General features: G+C 60.6%; 2 protein-coding genes and 2 long non-coding RNA genes across 14 annotated transcripts in view; 3 read left to right on the top strand and 1 right to left on the bottom strand.

Annotated features, from left to right (window-relative positions):
- Positions 1-25,942, bottom strand: part of TPCN1 (two pore segment channel 1) — a 58,846-nt gene extending 32,904 nt beyond the window's left edge. The window contains exons 1-2 of one of the 7 annotated variants that reach the window (XM_051826580.3): positions 25,785-25,942; positions 22,106-22,342 (exon numbers count right to left, since the gene is read on the bottom strand). In XM_051826580.3, the coding sequence (XP_051682540.3) occupies positions 22,106-22,217 (112 nt within the window). In that variant the 5' untranslated portion in view covers positions 22,218-22,342; positions 25,785-25,942. Of the gene's footprint in view, positions 1-2,108; positions 2,541-22,105; positions 22,343-25,741 lie in introns of those variants that run through there. The other 6 variants (XM_051826581.3, XM_051826579.3, XM_089323211.1 and 3 more) reach the window with 6 other exon arrangements.
- Positions 3,233-11,108, top strand: LOC138847453 (uncharacterized). The gene is made up of 3 exons (XR_016227136.1): positions 3,233-4,958; positions 7,846-10,340; positions 10,814-11,108. It is a non-coding gene; the product is annotated as an uncharacterized LOC138847453 (long non-coding RNA).
- Positions 12,607-14,344, top strand: LOC149119832 (uncharacterized). The gene is made up of 2 exons (XR_016227137.1): positions 12,607-13,346; positions 13,729-14,344. It is a non-coding gene; the product is annotated as an uncharacterized LOC149119832 (long non-coding RNA).
- Positions 25,943-26,131: 189 nt separating the features above from the next.
- DRC10 (dynein regulatory complex subunit 10) overlaps positions 26,132-27,372 on the top strand; it is a 30,880-nt gene continuing 29,639 nt past the window's right edge. Inside the window, exon 1 of one of the 5 annotated variants that reach the window (XM_089322998.1) lies at positions 26,132-26,353. The gene's annotated coding sequence lies outside the window, so the exon portion shown is untranslated. The remainder of the gene's footprint in view (positions 26,354-27,372) is intronic. The other 4 variants (XM_089322996.1, XM_089322997.1, XM_051826587.3 and 1 more) reach the window with 4 other exon arrangements.

The following is a 27,372-nucleotide window of genomic DNA, read 5'->3' as shown; positions in this document are numbered from 1 at the left end:
ACACACAAGAGCTCCATTCAGCCTCTGCAAGGACACTGGGACAGGGGAAAGACGAGCGCTCGGAGCCAGCAGCCTTCACCACTGTCTTCTCATTCCGCATGGCCTGTCAGGCGTCAGGCCAGGGAGGGTCCCCTCTCTCCAGCCCACCTTGACCCTGTCCCCATGGGGGCCTCCTGTCTTTCACCTGGAAGATGCAGAGCCTCCAGGCCAGCTCTCGCCGTGCAGGTCCTTCCTGGGGCAGGCACCTCGCGGCAGGCAAGTTCTGCAGAGCGCCAGTCCGCCTGGAACCCACCAAGGACTTCAGGGCTCCAGCAGTGGCAGGAAGGGCCTTTGGGACCTGGCCCCTGCTGCCTCTCTCTGTGTCCACTGTCCTGTGCCAGACTCCTTCCTCCCAGATGGTGGGCTTGGAGCAGGCGGCTCCAGAGGGCAGCTGGTTACCACAGGACACTGGGGCCCCTGGAGTCAGCGGGCACCAGAGACAAGACACGCACCCTAAGGCCACAGACCTCACGGCCAGCTGAGGGAGGAGAGCGGCCGCGTGGCTGCTGCAGAGGGTGAGACAAGGACGTGAGTGCAGACAGCCACGGCCAGAGGTCAAGTGCACCAACCAGTGCTGCCCAGCAAGGAGCTGGGAGCTTGACTGATTCCAACAAGCCGGTCAGCGCTGGGCTCAGTTACGGCTGGGGACACAAGTCTTCGTTATTTTAGTCCAAATATGATCTGTGAGTGTAGAGCGTTGCTCTAAAAAATATTTACTTATTTATTTGAAAGGCAGTGATGGAGAGGGGGTGGGGGAAAGATCTTTCACCCACTGGTTCACTCCCCGAAATGGCCACAACAGCCACCATCTAGGCAAGGCCAAAGCCTGGAGCCCAGAACCGCATCCGGGCCTCCCACATGTGGGCCATCTGCTGCTGCTTTCCCAGATGCGTTAGCAGGAAGCTGGATCAGAAGCGGAGCAGCCAGGACTCGAACCAACACTCGGATATGGGGTGCAGCGTTGCAAGCAGCAGCTTAACCCTCAGTGCCACGATGCCAGCCCCTGAAGTAACTCTTAAAGGGACAGTGCTAACTAGTCAGTGCCTTGTTCATCTGGGCATCTGGGTGCAGGGCAGCTCTGAGGTGCCGGGCCCTGGGCAGACGAGAGGACCCGGACAGCCCTTGCCCTCCAGGAACACCTGTCATCCCTTCCATGGGGCCCCCAGATGTGGCTCCCTGCCCCTGGCTGAGGATGCTCCAGCAGAGACGGGGTGCACCCTGTGGGTGGGGAGCTGGACCAGCTGCCCTTGCGGCCTGCACACCTGCACGCTTACAGGTGCATAGCCCTGGGGGGCCAGCAGGCAGGTGGGTGCAGATGGCCTCAGGTGCAACTGCCAACTCAGGAGCTGTCCTGGGGGCTGACTGTGCCGGGACCTTGCTGGTTACTAAAGCCTTCCACAGCCTGGGGAGGGCAACGGCGCCTCCTTCAGCACACGTGCCCCTCACCCACTCCTGATTCACGACAGCCAGCACTTCCACCCCCAACCCACCCCAACTCAAGCCCTGCGCGCCAAGCACCCCCTGGAGCACTTTACGGGTCTCTGATAGTTCCGTCCTCACCACAAGCCCATCAGGTAGACACCAGCCGTGGCTCCGTTTACAGATGATGCAACAGAGGCACCGAGGTTGGGGAGCTTGCCCCAGGGCCGCAGATTGAGACAGTGACGGAGCTGGACCACGCGCGTGAGGGCTGTACTCGGAAGGGCGTGCTAGCGCCGGCACAGGGCACCCGCGCACTGGGTCTGTGCGTGAGACGCGCGCCTCGCACGGTGCCTACCGGCCAGGATGGGAGAAGCCCTCACGGGGAGCAGCCTCGCTGTGGCATCCCCTCTCCCAGCCGTTCGTTGGCGGTGTGTTTTGCAGAGGTCTGGTCCTCTGCCGTGCAGCTGGACAAGCGCCACTATGCACCCATCTTAGACACGATGCCTGTTGGCTCTGGAGCGAAATCCTAGACCATTTAACTCAACGCCCACATTTAGAGAGGAGGCAATGAGGGCCGTGGAGGGGAGGGGAACAGAATCTCCCACCGGGCTCCCCGCCTGGAGCTTTCCCCAGACACAACCACTTACCCCGCACTAAAGAGGTGCAGCGAGGGCTCCCCGGGCCAATCGCTGGCTGCTCTCTTCTGAGTGACTGCATGCAGCCGCGGACAGGGTCAGCAGCTGGGGCTCCAAATCCAAGCACCACACGCGCTGTTTCCTGCCACCGGCTGGAGGCTCGGGCTGCACCAAGGGTGACTGACAGCTTTCTTCCCTCGGCCCCCTTGAGCAGAACTCATGCACCCCCAGGGAAGGAGCCCAGGAGGGCTAGGGGCTCATCCCCTCCAGGGCAGCTCCCAGGAAGCCGGCTGCACCCAGACCACAAGCTCCCACTTCTCTCTGGCTCCTGCACTGACTGCGCCACGGCTGGGGAACCGGCCCCGCGACCTCCTTGCCACCACCCTGCCCTCCGTGGTATTCTGGAACATTCCGCCCAAGGGCCTTGGCTCTTCCTGTTCCCTATGCCTCGTCAACTTTAAAGGGCCAGCTTTCTCACCCAAACGGCCGCCCGGGCCTCCCCCGAAAAGCCCCACCACTGCCCCCCGTCCCCTCCCATTGCACACTGCTTCCTCCTGGGCTCGTGCCACCACTGGGCGGCTGTGTGTCCACTCGGGGGTCCGTCTCCCTCCTGGAACGGTGGCTCCAGGAGGGCAGGGCGTTTGTCTCGCTCTTGGCAGTGTTCCTGAAGCCCAGAGCCAGGTCAGGTTTGATGGACAAGCAGCCGACAGACGGATCTGAAGCAAAAAGAGAAGCTCCCGGGCCCCCACGCTCCCGTGGGGCGAGGAAGGCACGCGGCACGATCTGCTTGGGTTTCTAAAGGTTGTGCTGTTGAGGACGGTCCAGCAGGGACACCCAGGGTAGGACCTCGCCGAAGAGCAGAAAGAAAAACAGGAAAGAGAGGAGAACTGCCCCCTCCCGGGGCGGACTGTTCCCGGCTTCCACCGTCAGGAAACAGAACTTGGCTGACACAGCAAAGCTCCGAGCTTGTTTGTGGCTTTCCAGCGGGGACCCTGCTGAGAAGCTGTGGGTGACTCAGGTGCTAGGGGCTTTTCAAGGTGGCCACAGGTGACTGCAAATAGCCTCCTGCTGCACGGGGGGGGGGGGGGGGGTGGCCGCACAGCTCACTGGGGGGTTAGGAAAAGGGGGGCGGGGGCCGACCCAGTCCTTTGACTTGCAGGCTTCCCACGGGACAGGACGACAGGACGGGACAGCACGGCCAAGGCCAGAAGCACTTTCAGAGGCAGCTTAGCCGCCCCCTCGGGGCTCTGAGCCCTTCCCCGCCCCACCTCACTCCGCTCTAACCGCGCTTCTCACTTCCGATTGGAGAAGTGGGGCGGAAAGGCTCCAAGTCCCAGTGCTGCACTGTTCTGAACAGGGTCCAGAATCCGGTCCACTCAAAGGCTCAGCTGCTCCCAGGGGAATAGACAATGGAGGCCCATGAGCAAGGAGGTGGGCAGAGGGGCACGTGGAAGTGAGAGGGCGGAGGGGGCAGCCGAGGCCAGCGACAGCGCGGTCAGCAGGTGCTGTCCAGGAGGACCGGCCCCTGAATAGTGGGGACACTTCACACTGAGCACCAACTCCCACAAGGCTGGAGTGAGGGGCGCAGGGACTCTCGGGGGCCCGGACTGGCCACCACTGGGCGCAAAGAACAGGGCCTGCCCCCTTGTCCCCACTGAGGCCGGCAGATCTGCTCCAGGACCTCTGCCCGGGCAGCGGCTACTGGTGCCCACCTGCTTTAGTCACCTGGGCCCTGTCCCAGCTTCCTCCTGCCCACAGAGCCCTGGGCCAAATGACAGGTGCCTGTGTCTTGTCCCTGTGCCCAGAGGAGTCCCAGCCAAGAGAGCGGCCAGGTATGCTCTCATCACACTGCCCCTCGGCCAGCCCTGACCTGTGTGCTCTCCAGTGGGTGAGTGCCACAGACCGTGTCGGCACCGGCCCTGTGACCTGTGACTCGGGCACTGTGCTGGCCCAGAGCTGGAAGGCAAGAGCCAAGGCGAACTGCGAGGGCCCAGCTGGGGGAGCCGGGATGACCTCGACACAGGGCCGTCAGGGGGCTGGCCCACCACGCCCTCCTCCAGGACCATGGCTGCCCCTCGCCTTGGCCTTTCCTGGCTCCCACAGCAAGGGAGCGTCTCCACGCAGGCGTCAAAGGGCTACAGGAAGCGGATCACTCTTAGCTACCAGGAAGACCACATCCCAGCCTCCAGCAAAGTGGCCACCAAGGGCAACAGCTTGTCCTGCACTTCTGGGGCCCTGGGTGGAGCCTCCGCTTGCCACAGGCATAGCCCTTTAGGCTGGCAGGCTCTGGCCACAAAAGCCCGACGTGGCCCCTACCCTGCACCATACTCCTTGGACCCTGGCACTCAGCTCAGGAACGCAAACGTAAAATCACCCAGAGGAACAGGGAAGGAACTGCGAGAACCCGCTGAATCGGCAGGCATTAAACGACCAACGACACAACAGAAACCCCGGCTCCAAGTACGGGAGAAGTTTCCGGCACGGCAGGGCGGGGGCGGGGGGGGGGGGATGGGGCCAGCGAACTGGGATGACCTGTTTGCACAGATGGCCACGCTGCCTCCACGCTGATGTCACTGGGCCCAGACGCCCCCTGCAAAACAGCTGGCTGCTCTGTGTGCAGCCTCGGAACGAGCCTGTGGGGAGCCCGAGGTTTTCGTTCGCTGGAGCCCAGCAGGCAGCAGCAGCCTGGCACCGCTGGATAAATAGAAACAGTTTCCATATGCGCCATAAAGCTGCACGCGGAGCCGAGGGCAGGAGCAGGCGGGAGGCGAGGCTTCCGCCACCCACCCCCATCCAGCACACGGCGGGTCAGCTGGAGCCGTGCAAGCCACCAAGGCCATCGTGTAGGGTCTGCGGACAGAGGTAGCTTTGGAGAAAAGGCCTGGGGGGGGGGGGGGGGGCTGGGAAGCCTGGCCCCCTGCTCCGGACTCTAGCTTCCTGCTGGTGCAGACCCTGGGAGGCAGCAGCTGATGGCTCAAGCGCTTGGGTCCCTGTCACCCAGGTGGGAGACCCGGATGGAGTTCCTGGCTCCTGGCTTCAGCCTCCTTTGGCAGTTGGGGTGCTGGGGGGAGTGAACGGGCAGATAGAAGCTCTCTCACTCTCTCTGTCTCTCTGATTCTCAAATTAACAACAACAACAAAAGAAAAGGCTATGAGCTCCTCCTGGGAGGTAGCTGTGTTCAGAGAAACCAGAGTGGCTCCTGTCGGGCAGGTGAATACCGAGGACTACGTATCAGGATCTACCCTGCCTCCTCTCCTAAGTGCAAGCAACCCATTCCCTCCCTCCCCTCCTCCCTCCCCTCCTCCCTCCCCTCCTCCCTCCTCTCCTCCCTCCTCTCCTCCCTCCCCATCTCTCTCTCTCTCTCTCTCTCTCTCACACACACACACACACACACACCCGCATCCCCTTCAGTATAAAACGCAGCCCCTGACTGCCAAGGTCACTGTGGCCCCTCCCCTTCCTCAGTGCACGAGCTGAACCCCCACAGCCTCAGTTTCTTCACCCACAGACCGGGACCGGTGCCAACCGTGCTCCGGGCACCGCGGAAACAAATGGAACTACCCACAAAGCACTGGGAGCCCTCCGGGAGCCCGTGCCCAGCAGAATGACGAGCTGGGGCCCGACAGTTTGCCAGTTGTCGCCGAGAGCCCCACTCCATGGGAAAAAGCGGGAGGAGGAGCGGCAGATGAAGCGAGTGACACTGATGAGGTTCTCCGGGCGGTGCCTCCGCGTGCTGCTGGCTCTTCCGGGGCCCCCAGATAAAACCCGGGCACGAGACAGCGCGCCGAAGGAACACAGGGCTCATGGTCCCTTCTGCTCAACTTTCTGAAAATCGGCTGCAAGATGGCACCAAAGGGAGACCCACGCTGTGGATGCGTGTGGGCCAAGGCTGAAGACCCAGGCAAAGCCCCAGGCAGGTGCACTGACCGCCAGCAGGGCGAGAATGGGCACAGCGCCTTCCTGGTTGAATCGCTGGCCACGAGCCCAAAACCTGTCCGGCAAAAGGCTTGAGCTGGAGGAGGAGGAAGGGAGGAACGGAAGGTTCCACAGCGCAGTGCCAGGGGTCAAGCACTGTTCTAGAAACAGCCGCACATCCGAGGCGGCCAGGCTAAGGCCCTCCATTTCTGTTTCCAGCCACCTGATGGGGACCCACGGGGCCCACGGCAAACAGTGGAGAGCAAGCACACAGCCCGGCCATAGGAGGGAACGCACAGGAAGGCCTCTGAGGTTGCGAGACCCCAAGAGCGCGTCTCACGTCCAGACGCGTCATGCGCCACTTTCAGAGGGACCACGGGAGGGTGAGGTTTGGAAAGGCTGCCCTCTGACCACGCGCGGCTGACTCGGAGGGGACATTCACCCAGCGCCCGCTGCAGACCAGGCTCAGTGCTGGGAGTTTCATTAAGAAAAGGTCAAACCATGGCTTGGGCCCCCCCCCGGGGGGGGCTCCCCCAGCAGGAAGGGGGAGTACAGCACAGAGAGGCCACGGGGAAACCGGGAGAGCCACGCCCCCGAGGCAAGGGTGTCATAGCGGGAAATGGCGGGGTGGTGGCAGTGCCCGCGCTCCCCACACTCTGGACACCCTTCTAAGGGCTTCCTTCACACTCACCAACTCCTCTATGCCTAAAAGAGCTGGGTGAGGCTGAGTGGCTCGTCCGAGGCCACAGCAGGAAGCAGCAGCTGGGCTGGGGTTGGAGACCAGACAGCCTGAGTCCCACCTCTACCGCACAGCTCCCGGGAGGCTGCAGTCGCGGGCTGGGCTGTGTGCCCCAGGCAGGAGGTGCACAGGAGCCTCTGGGCTCTGACGGTGGAGGAATCAGGCCAGTGCATCGTTCAAAAACACACAGCCATGGTCAGGGCTCCCGGTTACCCCCACAGCCCAGCCGTAAGCATTCTGCACCGCCAATCCGCCAGTTCTATCTCTGCCAATGGGAGCTCACATGCAGACAGGGGGGCCACCCTGGGCCCCCTTTGGAGACGTCCCCACGGTGCGCCAGGTGTCCGAGGTCATGAGGATATGGTGAGGAAGGACATGGCTCCTCCTCTTTCAGCCCTGGAGGTCCAAGGCTGCACTCAGAACTTCCTGTCTCCTGGACAGGCAACAAAGGGCTTGCGTCCCTGCTACTCTGTCACTCGAGGATTAGCTGAGCACCTGCCGTGTGGATGCTAAGAGAAGCGATCGCAAAGGCCACCCACTTCACTTACACGCTCGCTCACGCACACACGCAGGCACGCGCGCTCCACTGTCACCCAGCGAGGAGCACAGCACCTGTGCGAACATCTGGCCCGCGTTCACTTGGAAGCAGCAGAAATGCTAATTGGGAAGTGCACAGGGCCCGGAACGGGGGTCGGGAGAGGGCAGACGGAGATGAAAGGCGATTCCCACAGTGCCCCGGGGCTCTCAGGACCCCCTCGAGTGGTCGGCACTCAACCTGCATGAGGGCTAAGGAGTCAGCTGACAGCGGCCACGCGGCACAGAGCTGAGGTCCGGCGCAGCTGGACACGGCTTCCGGGTGACACCTGGGTTTGCTGCTGCTGCTGCTGTCGCCGCAGGTGGCTCTGTCCCGGAGAGCAGCAGGAAGGGGTGAGGAGGCCGCCAGGGAAGTGACCGCTGGAGGAGCACTGAGCCACGGGGGGAGCTTGGTGACGGTGGTGTGCCACGACTCCAGGGACTGGAACCCTGGGCAGGCGGTGGCCAGGCACTGGGCTTGGTCTTCCCTGCTTCTGACCCAGTTTCCTTTTCTCTCCCCAGGCACAGGCTGTGCACTGAGCTGGCTGGACACCTGCATCCCACCTCGGGGGGCCTGGGTTTGACTCCCGGCTCCGGCTCCTGACCCCAGCTTCCGGCTAATGCAGACCCTGGGAGGCAGCGATGATGGGTCAAGTAACTGGGTCCCTGCCACACCTGGTCCCAGCCAGCACGCCTGGCTCTGGCCCCAGCCCAGGCCAGGCTGTTGTGGGCATATGGGAATGAAACCAGCAGATGGGAGCTTTCTCGCTGCCACTTTTAGTCAAGAATACTAAAAGGGAAAGAAAACAAGGTGCAGGGGATGGGGCGGTTTTGATTTCACATCTCCCTGCTCTGCGGTGGGGGTGGCAGGCAGGGGAGGCAGCTGCTGCTGCGGGGTCCTCGCAGAAAACCCTGACACAGTCCTTAAGAGGACGCTGGGAATCGGACCAAAGGAAGGAAAGGGCTCAAGTTCTCAAAAGAGGGCAACATTGCTACTGTGTTGAAAACGAAACCCCGGGGGGCAGGTACTGGTGTAGCGGGTAAGGCCGCTGGCTGCCTGCAGCACCGGCATCCCATATCAGCGCCAGTTCAAGTCCCGGCTGCTCCTCTTCCGATCCAGCTCTCTGCTGTGGCCTGGGACAGCAGTAGAAGATGGCCCAAGTCCTTGGGCCCCTGCACCCACGTGGGAGACCTGGAAGAAGCTCCTGGCTCCTGACTTAGAACCTGCCCAGCTCCAGCCATTGCAGCCACTTGGGGAATCAATCAGAGGTCTCTCCCTCTCTCTCTCTGTAACTCTGCCTTTCAAATACATAAAATAAATCTTAAAAAAAAAAAAAAGAAATGAAAATGAAACCCTGATATTTCACTATTAGTTTCCATACGGTGAGTTGGTGCTACATGTTATATAAAATCTCCTATTTCATTTTTTTTACATGCTTAAAATTTGTCTTAATTTTTTTCCCCCAAAAGGCAGAGATAAAGAGACAGAAGCAGACAGACATCTCCCATCCGCTGCTTCACTCCCCAAATGCTTGCAACAACCCGGGCTGGGCCAGGCTGAAGCCAGGAGCCTGGAACTCAATCCAGGTCTCCCACAGGGGTGGCAGGGGCCCAAGTCCTGGAGCCACGACCTGCTGCCTCCCAGGGAGCACAGTGCAGGAAGCTGGGATTGAAAGCAGAGCCAGGACTCGAACCCGCGCACCTGGATACGGGATGCAGGCACCACGAGTGGCATCTTATTCCCCGCAGGGCCGAGTGCCCACTGCCGGTTCATCTTTACATCAACCTGACTGTATACATTCTTATCCCCATCTGACAGATGAAGAAAACAAGCTTAGCTTCTCGTTCAAGGTCACTCGCCTACCCAGAGACGACACTAGAAACTCAGGCCCGTTCTTCACGGGAGACCGAGCAGCCAAGCCTGAAGAACCGTGAGAGCAGAGCGTCAACAATCCATGCCCCTCCCCACCACCCACACACACTCATCCAGCCTGAGATTCGCCCTGACCACACCCGTCACCAGACCGCCAGCATCCACACACCGCAGGACGGCCACTGTCCTCCCAGAGGAACACAGCAACAAAGCCGAATGGGCCAACTGGCCTGGGAGCCGAGTGGACTTTGGTGCTAATAAAAGCCGGCCCTGGTGAGGTGACCAGACTGGCTCCAGGGTGTGCATAACAAACAGGATGGCGACAACCAGGCGGGCCAGCCAAGAGTGAACAGTCGAGCCCGCGACAAGAGGGGACCCTGGAGAGTCACAGAGAGAAGCGAGCACGCTTGCCCGCGACCACCCACAAGTGAAAGCCAGCGCAGCCGGCAGCTTGGAGCGGCGCCAGGCCATTAGCCGGCTCCGAGCGCGGCCGCTCTGCCCGAGCTAATTCTCTGCAAGGGCTAAGAGAACACGAAAAATAAAATGAAATACCAATGTAACAGAAAGAGATTAAAGAGAGACGGGCGGGCTGCGAGGGTTGGGGGGTGTTCTCAGATGCGAGACGAGGCAGGGAGTGAGCTCCCCCCAGGCTGAGACAGCAATTATGGGACAAGTGCGCGCTCCGAGAGAGCAGCAAATGCTGGAAGCAGAGACGGAGACGTCCAAAGAGTAGGCTGCTCGCCGCTCGTAGGGGAAGCAGGGCCATGCCCTGCACGGGCTATTTCTGATCTGGTCACGTGGGAATGACACTCCCGTGACCCCAGATGGCTCCAGGCGCTGGCTAAGCTTGACAGTCAGCATCCCTGGGGATCCTGTGTGTTTCTGGGGCCTGATGACTCACTGCATGTCATTTCATGTCTATTTATTAAATGTCTGGGTTATATGTACAAAAGACCTGGTCCCTGCCTCTGCAAAACTTGTACTGCCGGAAACAGGGGGAGTTGTGTAACACATCAGCACCCCAGACAACCGCCACCTGCTCAGACAGCACAGGGCGTGGGCCCCCTGCCTCCCAGCTCCGTCCCACCCGGCCTCGCCAAATGGACATCACAGAGACGCAAGACAGAAGAAAAGACAAACACAGGTCAGTGAAGCCTCAGCTGTACGGGAGTCGAGTTACAAACGCCAGCTCCACGCTGGATGAACGCAGGGCTGTGACTCGTATGGTGGCCCTCGCCAGCTCTGCCTTCCCACCTGTGTCCTGAGGGGTCACCAAGACTCCACATCCTGATAACCCTGGGGACCCCCCCCCCCCAGTCAGAAGCAGAACCTGTTTCTACCAGTCCATCACGCACAGGTGCTGGGGAGGGTGGGGGCTTGCACAGTGGGGAGCACAGAACAGAGAGGCCACTGCCCTAACCTGCCGGGGAGGGGTGGGGAGGCCCCGGAAGGCTCCCTGGAGGAAGGGGACAAAGGCTGCAGCTCCAGAGGCCGCAGCAGGAAGAGCTCAGCAGCAGAAGGGACTTCCTGCAGCTCCCGGGGATGTGCGGCCGTGGAAGGTTTGAACGAGGACATAAACGCGATGATGTGCTTCTTGTTTTAATGCTCATTTATTAGAAACACAGAGACCTGCGATCTACTGGTTCACTCCCCGAAAAACCTGCAACAGCTGGCGGGGGCCGGGCCGAAGCCAGGAGCCCAGAACTCAATCCAGGCCCCCCACGTGGGGTGGGGGGGCAGGGCCCCAAGTACTTGAGCCATGGCTGCAGCCCCCCAGGGTGTGCATCAGCAAGAAGCTCAAATCGGAAGCAGAGCTAGGACTGGGACCCAGGCAGCCCGCTACGGGACGTGGGCATGCCAAGCACTGCGCCCAACGCCTGCTCTTACTAAATAAATGAGCGTCGGTGAGCAACCCCGTGTCTTGAGACTTTTGATGACTGGTTCTGACCCCGGGGTGTAGTGAGAGGTGGAGGCCAGCAGGCAGGAGTGCGACTTCCCGCCTGGCAAGGTCAAGTGCAGAGGCTGCTGCTGAGCAGGGTGGCCGGATCACAGCCCTTGCTCTTCAAGGCGCGTGCACGCCCTTGGAGAACTGGTCTACCCCCTCCGAGCCAGGAGGTCTAAGGGTACTGCGTCCTTGATTACCCTAATGAGACGTCCAAGGCCCCGAGCGCCTGGGCAGAGACACGTTTCCCTCTGAGCAAGGCCAGGAAACAGAAGCAGCAGAGCTCTGTGGTTACAGACCTCCCCGCCCCGACTCTCCTGCACCTGCCCGGCATCTGTCTGGCCTGCGGTGACCCACAGTTGCTGCACGAATGAGCCCCACAGCCTGTGCACATCACTCTTCTCTCAAAACCTCAACATGCACATCTGTGATGCTGTTAGGTTAAAGCGTCTGCCCCCTCACTGCACACGTCCTGTGCAAGTCGGCAGGGCTCGCTGTCTCCACCAAGAGCAGCAGGAGTGGCCCTGGGAAGACTCTGTCATTGGAGGGGGCAGGAAGGACACTCAGACTCGAAGCTGCTGGAGGGGAGGCGGTGGCATCCCCAGAGCCCTCACGGGAACCACCTGCACGTGCTCCACATGTGTGCGGCACAGCGGTTACGACGCTGCCTGGGATGCCCACGTCCCGCATCAGAGTGCCCGGGTTCAAATCCCGGCCCCACTTACTATGCTAGCATCCTGATAATGTGCAACCGGGGCAGGCGTTACGTACGGCACAGCGGGTTAGGCCGCTGCGTTCCTTACCGAGCGCCGAGGACCGAGCCTTGCCCCACTTCTCACCCAGCTTCCTGCTGATGCGCACCCTGGAAGGCAGCAGGCGGTGGCTCCAAGACTTGGGTCCCTGCCAGCAACGTGGGAGACCCGGATGGAGTTCCTGGCTCCAGCCTTTCCCAGCTTTGGCCTTTGCAGGCATTTGGGGAGTGAACCAGTGGCTGGAAGATCTCTCTCATCTTCTCCGGCATGCTGTCTTTCAAATAAATCAATCAACTTTAAAAGGAGATAAAGGGAAAGTGCTTGACCACACAGTAAGCGGCCTGTGCGCTGCGCTCTGCGCCTGCGTCCCCAGCGAGGCCGTCTGGCTACGCAGACTGAGACCCTCCTGACCACCTGAGATCAGGCTGTGTCTGCCCTGCCGGAAACAGCCAGAAGCCAGGCCGTTCAAACCTGAGGGCTGCCCTGGCACGCGGAGGTCCTGCCTGACCCTTGGCGTGCTGGGACTGGGAAGAGTGTGGTGGGAGAGGGAGGGTGGGGCGAGGGCACAGCCAAACGTCCTCATCACACCCACCCTGCTTGGTGCCCACGAATTACGCCCCCCCCCGACCCCCCCACCCCCCGTGCAGATGCTGCTGGGCCAGGGACCTGAAAAACGACCCCCAGCTCAACACCACCCAGACAACTCCTGAGCGCCTCCGAGGAGGCGGGGCCACACCGAGCCTGTACAAACGCATAAGGCCCAGCCTGGTTCTGGCCCCGGGGGAGGTGCCAAACCTGTGACCGTCACTGCAGGGAGCAGTCACCCCTGCTCAGGGCTGGCCCATCCCAGGGACAGGGTGGCTGCAGACAGCACCCAGAGCCGGCAGGAGGTTAGGACAAGGACACTGTGTCATCACGTCCCCTTCTGGCCCAAAGACACTTAGCGGCTCTTGCCGTCGGCATCCCAGGCTCTCCATTAAAGCAGATCCACCTGCTCTGACGCCCAGGCCCTGTCCACAGTGCCCACCAAATGTGCAGCAGGGTATAAGCCAGGCACTGTGCCGATGGTTAGAACTGCAGAACAGTACTGGTACCGGTACTCTCCCAGCTCGGGGGCGCTTGGGGAGCTCACACCGCCTGCCCAAGGACCAGCAACAGGTGGCAGAGCTGGATTCAAACTCAGCAGGTCTGACCCAGGGCGCATGCTCCCATCCATCCCCCTAGCATGCACCTCTGGCCCTGCCCCACAGGCTCACACCTGCGCTTCCCTCTGCCAGGCCTAGCTCCGCCCCCTACCTGCCCGCCCCGGCCCGGGTGTTCCGTCCCTCTCCTCAGCATCCCGCCTCCACCTGCCCCTAAAGCACACAGGTCCAGAGCTGATCTGCTGCTTTCCCCAGGGGGGCTTCACAGCCTCGGCTACAGAGTTCACTTCCGGGGCTGCCGACAGGCAACAAAGGTGAGAAACCAGGGAGGCTGGAGGACAGGGCTCCACAGCTCCAGCTGAGACCAAGTCTAACACCCGCCTGCTCCCGCCACCCTTAAAACACTGCTTGGACCAGACAACGGCGGCCCCATGTGGGCCTCCACCGTGCCACCTGCTCTTGTCCCCCACGGCGATGTGACCGCGACCCCCTGCTGAAAGCACTTCAGGCTTCCCCACCACCCCGGGATGAAGGCCTCACTGCTCAGCACGGCCCTGCAGTAGGGACAAGGAGACCCCCAAAGGGTTGGGTCCCACCCATATCCACCCACCCTCTCCAAAGCTTCTCCACCTCTGCTTCCTGCCCTGCTCTTTTAACATTTTTAATTTGTTTATTTTCATTTTATTTGAGAGACAGAGACTGACTGGCTGGCTCACTCCCCAAATGCCCACAACAGCTGGGGCCGGCTCAATCCGGGCCTCCCGCGTGAGTGGCAGAAACCCAAGGACTCGGGCCATCAGCTGCCGCCCCTCAGGAGATGAATTAGCAGGAAGCTGGATCGGAAGCGGAGGAGCCGGGACCGAACGAGGCACTCGGATCTCAGATGCGGGCGTCCTGGGTGGTGGCCCTGTAGCCCCACCTCGAGCTTTCCTTCGGGACAATTTTTTACTTCCTGCTCCTCATCTCTTTGAAGACAGCACACTCAGCTTAATCCCCTTTCTGGAACCCTCAGGACACGCCCACTACTCCACCTCCTCCTGCCCCAGCAGGAAGCCACTCCCACTTCCCTGTCCCACCCCAACCCAACCTTCCCTCACCCCCTCCGCACTCTGAAAGACACCACAAAATGGCCTGTTATCCACTGATGCGTCTCGCTGGCAACCACACGGGGAGTCCTGCTCCCGCACGTTTCTCGTCAGCGCCACAGCAGGTGCTCCGAGTCCTACAGAAACACGCGTGTGCCAGCCATTGAGAAGCCCTAGTTTTGCAGCTGATGACAAGGAGGTAATATACAAAGACGAGAGAGTGGCTATTACACTGTTACTTTCTTCTCAATCCACCTGGCTGCCCGCTCACCCTCGCCTGCCGGCCTGGCTGACTCCTCCACCCTGCAGCACCAACAGCCTGGTCTTTCTTTGGGCAACACACCTGGAGGCAAGGAGGAAGCCGCCGGGCCAGCTCTCCTGGCCACGGACACCACCCCAGGGGGAAGAGAACCCGGGGCCACACAGCTCACCGCAGGGCGTGCACCGATTTCCTTCCTTGGAAGCAGTTTGCTGTGCACGGAAGGCAGGAGCCGACTGCTCTAAGTCAGAGCGTAAAGTGGCGGCCTGCTGACCGCATCGTCCTCTGCTGGCTGCGTCTAAGACCTAGGAACCAGCTGCCGATACTTAAACTCGGACTTCAGAGGAAAAGTGCAGGTTCACGGGGCGGGCACGTGGCGCAGTGGCGCAGTCACAGCTTGGGACAACTGAGTTGTTGTTGGAGTCCCTGAGCTCGAGTCCCAGCCACTCCACTGCCGATCCAGCTTCCTGCTACGGCACCCTTGACGGCTCAAGTGCTTAGGTTCCTGCCACCCACATGGGAGACCCAGGTAGCGTTCCGGGCTCCTGGCTTCAGCTGGGCACAACCCTGATTGAGTAGGCAGGCAGAGAGCAAATCAGATGTTGGGTCTCTCAGTCCCTGCCTTTCAAATAAAATAAAGGCGGCCGGCCGCGGCTCACTAGGCTAATCCTCTGCCTGTGGCGCCGGCACCCCAGGTTCTAGTCCCGGTCGGGGCGCCGGATTCTGTCCCGGTTGCCCCTCTTCCAGGCCATCTCTCTGCTGTGGCCCGGGAGTGCAGTGGAGGATGGCCCAGGTGATTGGGCACTGCACCCACAAGGGAGACCAGGAGAAGCACCTGGCTCCCGGCTTTGGATCAGTGCAGCGCGCCGGCTGTAGCGGCCATTTGTGGGGTGAACCAACGGAAGGAAGACCTTTCTCTCTCTCTCTCTCTCTCTCTCTCTCTCACTGTCTAACTCTGCCTGGCAAAAATAAATAAATAAATAAATAAAGGCAACATAAAAGAGCACATGAACAATGTGGTGCAGGCCTGGGGCCCCACCTGACAACGCCCGGCCGGCACCAAGGGGCAGCCACCCTCCCAGGAGTGCAGAGCCCCCACCGGCTCCAGGACGGCTGAATGCCTGAGTCTCACGCTCGAGGTCACTTCCTCTGAACCTGAGCCTCGTGGGTGCCTGGGAGAGGAGGAGGGGTACTGTACAATGTGGCCAGTCCCTCCAGGAAAAACCAACAAGCACAGGAGGTCCTGGGACAAAAGGCACCACCAGCTCCCCTGGCCCCAATCCAGCTGTCCAGCCCAGGCCTGGACATCCTCCAGGAAAACCCCAGTGTGGGCTCAGCCGCCACCTGGAACCCACAGCTTTGGGGGCCGGGCCATTCCACAGTCCCAGCCGGCCTTCCAAGGCCTCCACAGCCCTGCTCCAAGCTTGTCCTCCTGTATCCTTCCCTGGTTTCAATGATTTTTTTTTAGAGGGAGAAAGAGAAGGAGGGAGGGAGGGAGAAGAAGAAAGAAGGAGAGGAGGAGAGGGGGAGAGAGGGAGAGGGGGAGAGGGGGAGAGGGAGGGAGAGGGAGGGAGAGCTGTTTCATCTACTGGTTCACTCCCCCCAAATACCTGCAATGGCCAGGGCTGGGCCAGGCTGAAACCAGGAGCCTGGAATTTCATCAGGGTCTCCCATGTGGGTGGCAGGGGCCCAAACAGTCGGGTCACCTTCTACTGCTTTTTCCAGGCCATTAGCAGGGAGCCGGATCGGAAGCAGAGCAGCTGGGACTTGAACTGGCACCTCCCATGTGGGACGCTGGTGTCACAAGCTGTGACTTCACCACTGAGCCACAAGACCAGCCCCCATTCCTAAATCTTGACTCCTGCTACGCAGCACAAATTTTATTTTTGACAGGCAGAGTTAGACAGTGAGAGAGAGAGAGACAGAGAGAAAGGTCTTCCTTCTGTTGGTTCACCCCCCAAATGGCTGCTACGGCAGGCGCACTGCGCCAATCCGAAGCCAGGAGCCAGGTGCTTCTCCTGGTCTCCCATGGGGTACAGGGCCCAAGCACTTGGGCCATCCTCCACTGCCTTCCCGGGCCACAGCAGAGAGCTGGACTGGAAGAGGAGCAACTGGGACAGAATCCAGTGCCCCGACCGGGACTAGAACCCGGTGTGCTGGCGCCGCAGGCGGAGGATTAGCCTAGTGAGCCGCGGCGCCGGCCGGCACAAATTTTCTTGCTCCAACCACCACAAGGGAAAACGTGGCCCGATGAGTATCTGGCCATGACGTTCACAGAGGTGAAATGGATGCCGTGGGGTCTGATTTCTCTTTGCTGTGTTCCCCAGCTTCTCTGGGATGATCCAACCCCAATCTTACAGTGCAACACCACCAGTTCTGCTATTTTTATCACTCAGAGGGAGGGCCAGGTATGGAGCTCTGATGAGTATAACAGGCCTTATTAAGAACCCAGTTCAAAGTCGGGGCTGTGGCACAGCGGGTTAAGCCGCCACCTACAGGGTGGCAGAATCGGAATATGGCCAGGCCAGGGAATCCAGCCAAGGATAAGAATGGGCAGCTGCCCATGGACTCCTGGGGCAAGAAGGAGGGATGGGGGCCGTCTTGGGAGCAATGTTGCAAGGGTGCCGCCCTTGAAGAGGGCAGGTCTCCCCCCTGCCCTGAGCCACGCAGCCCTCCCGGGTGGAGGCTGGGCTGCTGACTGTCCCAGCTCACAGCGCGCTCTCGGAGCAGACGTGAACTTAGACCTCCAGAGGCGATCGGGAGAGCGCGGAGCAGCAGGCGTGCACCCAGCTGCCGCGGCTGCCAGTGGGGCTCGACAGCTTGTGGCGTGCGGAGGGGGAGAGAGCGCATTTCACGGCGGGGGGCCTGGGCAACAGACAGGATCCCCCCATGCAGGCGCCGAGGCTGTGCGTCTCAGGGACGAGCCTCCAACCGGCACGCCAGGTGCTCACTCATTTTAATTGGTGCCACTGCCTGTCTCATGACACCTAGCATTCTGCCTTGGCGAGGCCCTAAGAAAGCCAGGGGGACCACGACCGCCGCCCTTGCTCTGTGGGAGGTGGTGGAAATCTAATTGCGCCTCGGCCTCCTGCTGCCACGTGACCCGGCTCCCCTGCGTGGCAGTGGCCACCCGTGGAGCCAGCGGCACAGCAGAAAGGATTCAACTCGGCCTGGGCTCGGGACCCCTGCTCGTGGCCAATGACATCCACGACCCGCCGAGCACTGAGCATAACACACACACACACACACACGACCTCACCGAATCCCCCACACAAGGCTGGTCGACACTGTAATGATCCCGTTCTGCAGAAGAGGAGGCCGAGGGTCACGGAAGCCACGCCTTGTACTCGGCTAGGATTGGAAGCGGCTTCATTCAGAGTCCATGTGCTCTGCCCCGCCACCACCCAGACTATCCCAAGTGACAAAAGCTAGCAAGTTGGGACAGGCGCTGTGTACAGCAGGTTAAGCCACCGCCCACAACTCCAGCATCCCATACGGGCGCCAGGTTGAGCCCCAGCCGCTCCACTTCTGATCCACCTCCCTGTGAATGCACCTGGGAAAGTAGAGGAAGATGGCCCAAGTGCTTGGGACCCCACCACCCACGTGGGAGACCTGGAGGAAGCTCCTGGCTCCTGGCTTCAGGGAATGAACCAGCAGAAGTGCGCTTCTTCTCTCTCTGTCCCTCTCTCTCTCTGCAACTCTGCCTTTCGAATAAATAGTAAACTTTTAAAACAAAACAAAAAAAGCTAACAAGTCCGCTGGGCTTCCTTAACTCTTTGACAAGTGCTCTGGGGACGCCTCGATCCACCTTGGCGTTGGCCCCCCTTGGTGACAGCCCCTGCTGTCTCTCCAACCTCAGCCACCTCCCTGGTCACCCAGGAAAGGCAGGTGGAGCAGGCCCCCACCGGCAGCAGGTGGGCACAAAGGCACAGTGAAGGCAAAGCCAAGCATGCCCAGAAGCGGGGGTGGGGGGTGGGGGGGGCCCTGCCTCTTAGCCGCACATTCAGACCTGCACAGCGTGGGTCCCTGAGCAATGCAGCCTGGACTACGCCCTGGGCACACTGCTGTCTACACCGTTCTGTCCAACCCCACGGATCTCAAGGTTATTCCTACTTTCTGGGCTTTAAATACCTCTGCTCATACCTGCCTCCTTTCTCAACCTGACACCGTTCCTCCCGCCTCTGAGTCATTCATTAGCATCTCAGCAGAGATGTCTGAGGCTTGGATAGAATCCACACTTCCCCCTGCAGTGCTCAGGCCCTGGGCACAGGGTTCAAGCTCACGGGCAGCACAGCCAGATCCCTGGGTACCCACATCTGAGGCTAGGGAGGGAGTAGAATGTGCCGGAGTGCACACCCTCTCCCCCAAATTCCTAGGCTGAAGTCCAGCCCCCAGTATTTCAGCATGGGCCTGCACTTGGAGGGAGAGCGAGACAGAGCCTTGGGAAAAGGTCAAATGGTGTCACATGGGTAGTGACCTTGCAAGAGGACACAGAGACTGGGGGATGATCGAGTTGGAAGCCAGGGAGAGGCTCAGGAGCAGCCACGCCTGCCACGCCCTGCCACGTGCTGCCACGCCTGCCACACCCTGCCATGTGCTGCCACACCCTGCCCCTGCACTCCCAGGCCCAGAACTCTGAGCGACAAATGCTCACTGCCTAAGCCACCCAGTCTGTGGGATTCAGTTCCAGCCGCTCGAAGACACCGAAGCGTGGGGCCTGCAGGAACAGGGCAGGGGGCAGCCCTATGCCCTCACCAAGCCTGCTCACTTCTCAGGGCCCAGGCCCACGTCCCTGTCTCCTCTGCAGGTGGCTTCCCAGTGCGTTCTGCCAACCCCTTGACACCCAAAGGGTTTACAGCAGCCAGGCCAGGGTGGGGGATGACGTCTCCAGGACCACCAGCTGTGCTGGGAGAAATGGGACTCAGGGCTCCCCAGGAGGACGAGGGCCCCTGACAGACCACCCCAGAAACCCACCCGGGTTCCTCCCGACCACGATTTGTCCAGCACCTACGAATCGCAGGCATCGAGCTACGTGATCCGAACACAAATGGAACTGAGAGCCCAGCAGGTGCCCAGGTGGCTAAACAAGTAATTACCAGGCAGTGCGCACCTGGTGGTCACAGACGCTGCACCAAGACCCCGAAGTGGGAAAGGACAGTGAGGAAGCAGCTCTGCCGGGGAGGGGGAGCGCGGGGAGGGCTTGTCGGGGAGGGGGAGCCCAGGAAAGGCATTCGGATGGGCCCGCCACGCTGGCGGAGGGGCTGCAGGGCGGGCGGGGCTTCCCTGTGCTATGGTGGGCCACGGCAGGAAAGGGGGCCAAACAAGGAGTGCTGGGGTACCCCAGGGCCTGGCGCCCCCGCTGAAGAGCTCTGCCTGCATCCTGTGGGGACAGGAAGTCCCGGAGGTCTTTTCTTACAGATTCATTTATTTATGAGTGACCAGGGTGGCGGGGGCAGGGGGCGGGGAGTGAGGGTGACCAAGGAGTTGGGGGGGAGAGAGAAAGATCTGCAGTCTGCTGGTTCACTCCCCAAATAGCCACAACAGCCAGAACTGGCACAAACTGGAGCCAGGAGCCAGGAGCCAGGAACTCCAACCTGGTCTTCCATGCGGCTGGCAGCCGCCCAGGCTCACCCGCAGGAAGCTGGATCAGAAGTGGAGTCACCGGTACTGAAAGCAGCACTACAGTCTGGGAGGCCGGTGTTGCCGCAGCAGCTCACCCGAGGTCTGTGAGAGGTGGGGTCTGTGTGTCAGAGGCTCCGCTCAGACAGCAGGGCTGGGGCGACCCGAGATGGACGGTCAGCGCTGGAACCCACGCGGGAGATGACAGGGTCTGCGCACCTGTAGCTCCTCTTCCGGGGGAGGCCCGGCTGCTGCTCCCAGCCAGCTCAGGGGACGGCACCCAGCAAGGACTTGGAAAACGACCCGGAAAGGGGCAGGCATTTGATGCAGCCGTTCAGATTGACCCCTCTCAGAGCATCACATCCTGGGAGTGCGTCCTGACCCCACCCGGAACACGGCCTCCTGGGAGTGCGTCCTGATCCCACCCGGAACACGGCCTCCTGGGAGTGCGTCCTGACCCCACCCGGAACACGGCCTCCTGGGAGTGCGTCCTGACCCCACCCGGAACACGGCCTCCTGGGAGTGCGTCCTGACCCCACCCGGAACACGGCCTCCTGGGAGTGCGTCCTGACCCCACCCGGAACACGGCCTCCTGGGAGTGCGTCCTGACCCCACCCGGAACACGGCATCCTGGGAGTGCGTCCTGACCCCGCTCGCCATTCCAGCTTCCTGCTAATGTACTCAAAGAGGCGGCAGGTGATGGCTCAAGCGGTTGGGTCCCGTCACCCTGTGGGAGACCCGGATGGAGCTCCTGGCTCCTGGCTTTGGCATGGCCCAGTCCTGGCCATTGTAGGCATTTGGAAAGTGAACCAGAGATAGGAGCTTACTCGGTATGTCTCTCTTTGTAACTCAGCCTTTCAAATACATATAAATAAATAAGTAAATAAACTTTTTAAATGGAGAAACAGAACAGGAGGGAAAGAGGAAGACACTTTGGGACCAGAGGGTCCTGGGTTCAAGTCTGTGCTCAGCCACTTGCTTGCTGTGTGGCCTCAGACAAGTTACCGAGCGTCTCTGACCCATGGAGTTGTCTGTACGACAAGGACGACACCGCCTACCTTGCAAGGGTTGCTGAGAGAGAAAGCAGACCCCAACCAGGCTGAAACGGGAGCCGCAGCCTCTCAGCCGTGAGTGGTGCTCGGGAAGGAGCTGGCTCCTGTTTCAACCCTCCTGGGCCGCCCGGCTCCGCCACCCGGGATGGGGCCATCACGCAGCAGCAGAGAGAGGCGCGCTGCGGGGGCGCCAGGGCTCCCACACCCCCCCTCCCCCTCCCCCTCCTCACTTCCCAGCAGCCTGCTGGGCTCCCCGCCACTGACCCCGTCCTCTCTGGACACAGGAGAAGGGAGGGGCGGGCCCGTCGTCCCAGTGCCTCGGGAACGGGAGAGGAGCAGGCCCTGTGCCGGGCAGACGCTGACACCGTCTGCTACGGGGGCCCGAGAACACTGCACCCCACGTCCAGGAAAGGCAGTTATTTTTGCCTCTTTGGAGCCCACCGCCGAAGCCCGGGAAACAAATGGTTTCGGGACAGGGACCAGAAAGGTTCTTAAAGCCTCTTGTCCTGCCAGAAAGACACTTAAGGTTTTAAAAATGTAAAGCTCCCCACCTCTCTTGGGTTCACTTTGCACGAAGCTGTGGTTCAGAGGAAGACAAAGCAAAACCCCAAACCCGCCAATCAATGGATCCCGACCGGCGCTCGGCCCTCACCGCCCGGCCCGGGCAGCCCGGGCAACCCGGGCATCGACGGAGCAGAGAGAGGCGCTCAGCGCTGCGGTCCTGCTGGGGGCCTCAGACCGGGACACTCGGGGGCTGCTGTGGGAATCTGTTTCTTTTTTTTAACAAGGAATGGGGCAGGGAAGCGAGCCAGGGAGGTCCTTGTCAAGCATCCACGGACTGAGCCACGGCACCTGCACGCGAGGGAGGCAAGTGACTGGGGAAGCAGACCCCCAGAGCTCTGCCGGCTGGGGCTATCGGGGCGTCAGCCCCCAGACCCTGGGGCCGGAGTGCGGGGTCAGCGACCAAGGGCACGCCTCTCCCATCAAAGCCACCACCACCATCTCTCTCTCTCCCCCGAACAGAAAGCTGCGGCCCCCAGCCCTCCCTGCTGGCTTACTTTTGCTGGGCAGCTCATCTTGGCCCAGGCTGTTGGAAGGGGCCAGTGGGGCGCCGCCAGCCTCGTCCAAGGTCAGGATCAGGGGCACATCGTCGTCGAGACTCACGGCCATGTCCTTTCGTCCTGCGGCCCTCAGGAGGTGACGTCCAGGGCTGTAAACAGTTGCTGGCGCGAGCTGCCTCCGAAAGCCACGGGCCCGGAGCTGTGTCTCAGAAACTCCTCCATTAGAAGCATCTTCTGGGGGGGGGGGGGGGTTCAGGACACAGAAAGAGGCAAGTATTAAAACATGACCGCTGCTGAGGGAATCGTCCCAGAACTAGAAGCTGGGGAGACTGCACAACCGGTGGCCACGCTGAAAGCCCACGAATTATCCCCAGTCTCACCAGCGAGTGCACGGTGTGTGAATTACATCTCAAGGTGAAAAAAAAAAAAAAAAAAGCAGAGGGATCACAGAATACTAGCAATAAAATATGCAAAGGGCTGGGGCCAGCGCTGTGGCATAGCGGATAAAGCCACCGCCCCCAGTGCCGGCATCCCATATGGGCGCTGGTTCAAGATCCGGCTGCTCCACTTCCGATCCAGCTCTCTGTTATGGCCTGGGACAGCAGTGGAAGATGTACCCGTGTGGGAGACTTGGAAGAAGCTCCAGGCTCCTGGCTTCAGATCGGCACAGCTCCGGCCGCTGCAGCCAACTGGGGAGTGAACCAGCGGATGGAAGACCCCCCACCCCCCGCCTCTCCTTCTCTCTGTGTAACTCTGACTTTCAAGTAAATAAATCTTTAAAAAAAAAATACGCAGAGGGAGACTGCAGGAATAAATGCTAAAATGTTAAGGGTAATTACACCTGGGAGTGAGATTTGGGCCAATATGTTCTATCTCCACCACTCTTTATACTTATTTGTGTGATTTTATAAAGATTTTAAAGACCAAAAAAGAAGTCATTAACATACAAGTAGTTCATACTGAATGAGTGCTTACTATGTACGGGGCACTCTACCAGCAAGTTAAAAGTTGATTAAAACTTCAAATAGCGGGGCCAGCATGTGGCACAGTGGGTTCAGCCACCACGTATGACACTGGCACCCCATAGGAGCACCAGTTCCAGTCCTGGTTGCTCCACTTCCAATCCAGCTCCCTGCTAATGCACCTGGGAAAGCAGCAGAAGACGGTCTAAGTACTTGGGCCCCTGCCACCCTTGTAGGAGACCTGGATGGAGTTCCAGACTCCTGGCTTTGGCCTGGCTCAGCCATGACCATTGTGGACATTTGGGGAGTGAACCAGTGGATGGAAGATCTCTCTCTCTCTCTCTTTCTGTTCCTGTGCCTTTCAAGTAAATAAATATTTTTTAAGTGGCACATTAAGCCTTTGACTATAATTTTTTCCTTAAGGTTTATTTGTTTGAAAGGCAGAGTTATAGAGAGGCAGAGAGAGAGAGAGAGAGAGAGAGAGAATCTTCCATCCACTGGTTCACTCCCCAAATAGCTGTAACAGCCAGAGCTGGGCAGATCCAAAGCCAGGAGCCAGGAGCTTCTTCCAGGTCTCCCACATGGGTGCAGGGGCCCAAGGACTTGCGCCATCTTCCACTGCTTTCCCAGGCCAGGCCATAGCAGAGAGCTGGATGGGAAGTGGAGCAGCCGGGACTTGAACTGGTGCCCATACAGGATACTGGCACTGCAGGAGGCAGTTTTACCCACAGCACCAGCCCCTTGACTATAATTTAAAATGTTATTGCTAGCATCATACATAAAATATCACGTTTAAAAAAATGTTAAATAGCTCCATGCAATAGGTAGGATGAAACTTTTGGCACAGAGAGGGTCTGTAACTTGCCTAAGACCCCACAGCTAGGGAGCAAGCTCCCCATTATCTACCTAAGGGCTGGCCTTGGGATTCCGTGGCCAGGGAAGGGCCAGCAGGCCCGGCCACGGGGTCCTCCTCCATCTCTCAGGCCCAGGCTGACCCTCCAAGCGCATCCTGCGCCCTGCTGATAACCAGCCCACATCCGTTCCAGCCCAGCATTGTTCTGGCTTCGGGTCTCCCAGGAGGAAAGGGAAGGGGGCGCGCAGGGTCACCCAGCCAAAGTCCACGTCCTCCACTTAGGGAAGAGCAGCCGGCCGGCCAGGCTGTTTACACACATTGCCCTCTCCTGGGGAGGACACAGGCAAAGCCCAGCAGATCGCCGGTGACCTTCGGACCTCACCAGGGCAGCAGGTCCCTTCCTCGGTCCCTGGGCTCCGGGCTGCACCGCCCGGGCGGCGGGCGGCGACTGGGCAGCCGGCTTCCTCCGCCAGTCCCCAGCACAGCTGGGAGCGGCGGCCGGGCCGCTAAAGGACACAGAAGTAAACACTCCACAGGCGGCCCCGCCTGCAGCTCTCTGCCCGGCAAACTTCCTGTGAGGTTTTTTTTTTTAAGTTTCCTCCCTATCTGGGGATTCAGCTTGCTTTTAAATCTCAGTAGGAGGCAGAGGAGGAGGGAATTCCAGAGACAGCCACCGCCAGGCTGTCTTTAAAATTAAGCTTTTTAACTTTTTACCGTGGGTATCTTCAAGCATCCTCCGGAACAGAATTCACAAACGCACTTCCCTGCATCCATCCCTCGGCTTTGACCACATCTCTCCTATTCATTCTGAAAGCAAGAGGCTCTTAACCCCGTCAGGCCAGCGCGCACAGCTCCCTAAATTTCCTCATTATTGTCCTACTGGTATTTTAGGTTTAACTGTGTAACCCACGACAGCCTGCTTGCACGGATGTCCCTCCCGGCTCAGGGGCTCTCAACAGGATTGACTTTGCTCACCAGGGGTGGGGGCTTGTCCGTGGGCAGAGGCCAGGGAGACCACTACACCGCCTGCAACTCACAGGTGAGACCCCTCTCCCAACAATTAAGAACCACCCGGCTCAAAGTGTCCACGGTGCTGCTGTGGGGGACCCTGTCTCTGCACAGCCCCCCCACCCCGCACAGGTGACGGGGGCTTAGCCGGCTTAACTTGCCTCTTACAAGTAAACTCCAGCTCAGTCCCAAGTCCTCTCCTCCCTGTAACCTACTCGCCGCACCGTCCCCCAACTTAAACTCGAACCCATCATTTTACAGAGAGGGAAATGGGGCCCAGAGAGGGAAAGGGGTTTGCCCAAGGTCACACAGTGCACAGCAGCGCTGGGACCCGAGTCCTGAGACCCAGCCTGGGCTCCCCCAGTGGGCTCTGGTCCACGGACAGCCCAGAAGGTCACCCCTAGAGACAGGTCCTGGGGCCTCGAGGCCAGCTGCCGTCCCGCTGTTCGCTGGGACAACCCGACCGGGCACCGGTCTCCGCAGGGTCACCCCAGGGCGCCAGGCAAAGGAGCGGGCCAGGGAGAAAGCAGGAGGAGGGAGTGCGGCTCCAGTTGCACGTGCTCCCTGCCCGGGTCGGGGCGCCCACGCTGGGGTCGTCCCAGGAAGCCAGGGGCGAGGAAAAGGGGTGCAAAGCTTCAGCGCGGACTGGAGAGAGAACAGCACGGCCGGGACTTCCCCGTGCTCCTTCGGGGCTCGCCCTGCCCGCCTCCCACACGCGGGTGCCCAGACGCAACCCCTAACTCCGCGCCCTCTGACCCTCGACCCCTGCCCTCTCCCTCGGCCAAGCCCTTGCATCCCTGGGATTCTTACACGCGCCGCCCCAGCAACCCGGACCGCGCACCGGGGTCCGCACCGTGCAGCCCAGCCCGCCGGCGCCGCCACCAAAGCGCCGAGCCCGGAGCTGTTGCAGGGGCCGCAGCTGCCGCCACTTCAGCCGCTGCCACCACGGCAGCTGCGCCAGCTCTCCCTTCCACCGCCTACCGTCCCTTCAACCCCGCCGGCCCCGCCCCATTCCTCCTCCGCTGCGGCCTACTGGCTACCTGGGCTGCCATGCTGAGTTCTGATTGGCCAGGCGTCACGTCCTTCCTCAGTTCTCGTTTGCTGCCCAAGCAAGACTGCCTGCCCGCCTCCTTAAAAAGGGGCGGGACTAAGAAGCTCCGCCCTTTCCCACCCGCCCCGCTTTATTCACTCAGCCCAACCCAGAGAAAGTCCCAGGTCTTTCAATTGGCGGAACAGCAGCGAGGCGTTGCTTCTGATTGGTCAGACCTCAAGAGGTGGGGCTCACGGACCAAAACAAGAAATTGAATGGTAAAAAGCAAAGTCAGTCAGACTCCGAGGCCCGCCCCCTGAGACTGACAGGTAACCTAGCAACGCGGGCACCGCCGCTGTAACTGCAGAGAAAGGTGGAACCCCTCGGAACCGGTGAGTAACCGGGGTCCGCCCTGAGGTCTGGGACGCCGAGGAAAGTGGGTTAGGGGCTAGTCCGCGCCCCTCAGCTCCCTGAGGAATAAGTAGCCCCGTCGCCTCGCCGTCCCGGCTCCGGGCCTCGGGCTGGACCTCGCTTTCCACCGCCGCGGGGGCCACAGGGCAGCCCCCTGTGGGCTCTGCCCGCTTCGCGGCCCCACTCCCACCCGAAACGGGGGACCCCGTCGGCTCCCCGTCTTAGCTGGCTTCCCCCGGTCAGACCCGGCGCTGGGGGTGAGCGCGGCTCCGCCCAGCAGCCCGGGGCCTTTGGGGTCGTCTGGGTCCGCACTCGCTCCGGAGTCTGACTCGCATCTCCGTCCTAGAGCGGGGGCTGGCTGTGCACTCGGGCAAGTGTGGAGCCGCAGAGGTTAGCTGTGTGCCAAGCGGAGTAAGCGCTCAGTGACGGGGCTGGCGCCGGGCTGGGCAGCACAGCAGGTGCTCAGCGAGTATTATTATTATTTTTTTCTAAAATACATCCAGCCTTGACTTTTCCCTCTTAACATGGCTCCCAGGGTGTTCTGTTTCCCACCTTAAGTATTTATGAATTCAACAAGTGTTAACCAAGTGCCTGCCGTGGTACTGCGGTCAGAGGGATAAGCAGAATGACCGGCACTCCTGCCCGCTGGGAGCGTGTGGCCTAGGATGGGAGACAGTCACGGGAGAAATAATCCACTGGCAAGTGTGAAATTACACCCCAGGGGACTTCCAGAAGGTGGGGTGGAGGCAGGAGAGGGGGGTGGTGCGGCACGGGCAGAGTTACAGTCTGGGCGGTGAAGACGGTTCTGGGGATGGAAGCGTGTGAGTGGGGGTGTAACGGCCTTCAAGGTTACTAAAATAAAGGGCAGGGTTTGGAGCAGTGGGGGAGAAGCCCCCGGAGTCGCCTGCGTCCCTTGTCAGGACGCCTGCTCCCTGCTAGTGCACATCTCAGGAGGCAGCAGGTGACGGTGCCGGTGTTTGGTTCCTGACACCCACCTGGG

The sequence above is a fragment of the Oryctolagus cuniculus genome, chromosome 21 (assembly GCF_051225735.1).
Source record: "Oryctolagus cuniculus isolate XC-2025 breed Fujian yellow rabbit chromosome 21, ASM5122573v1, whole genome shotgun sequence".
Classification (NCBI taxonomy): domain Eukaryota; kingdom Metazoa; phylum Chordata; class Mammalia; order Lagomorpha; family Leporidae; genus Oryctolagus; species Oryctolagus cuniculus.
The sequence above is the reverse complement of the archived record's forward strand: the minus strand, read 5'-3'. Positions and strand labels throughout refer to the sequence as shown.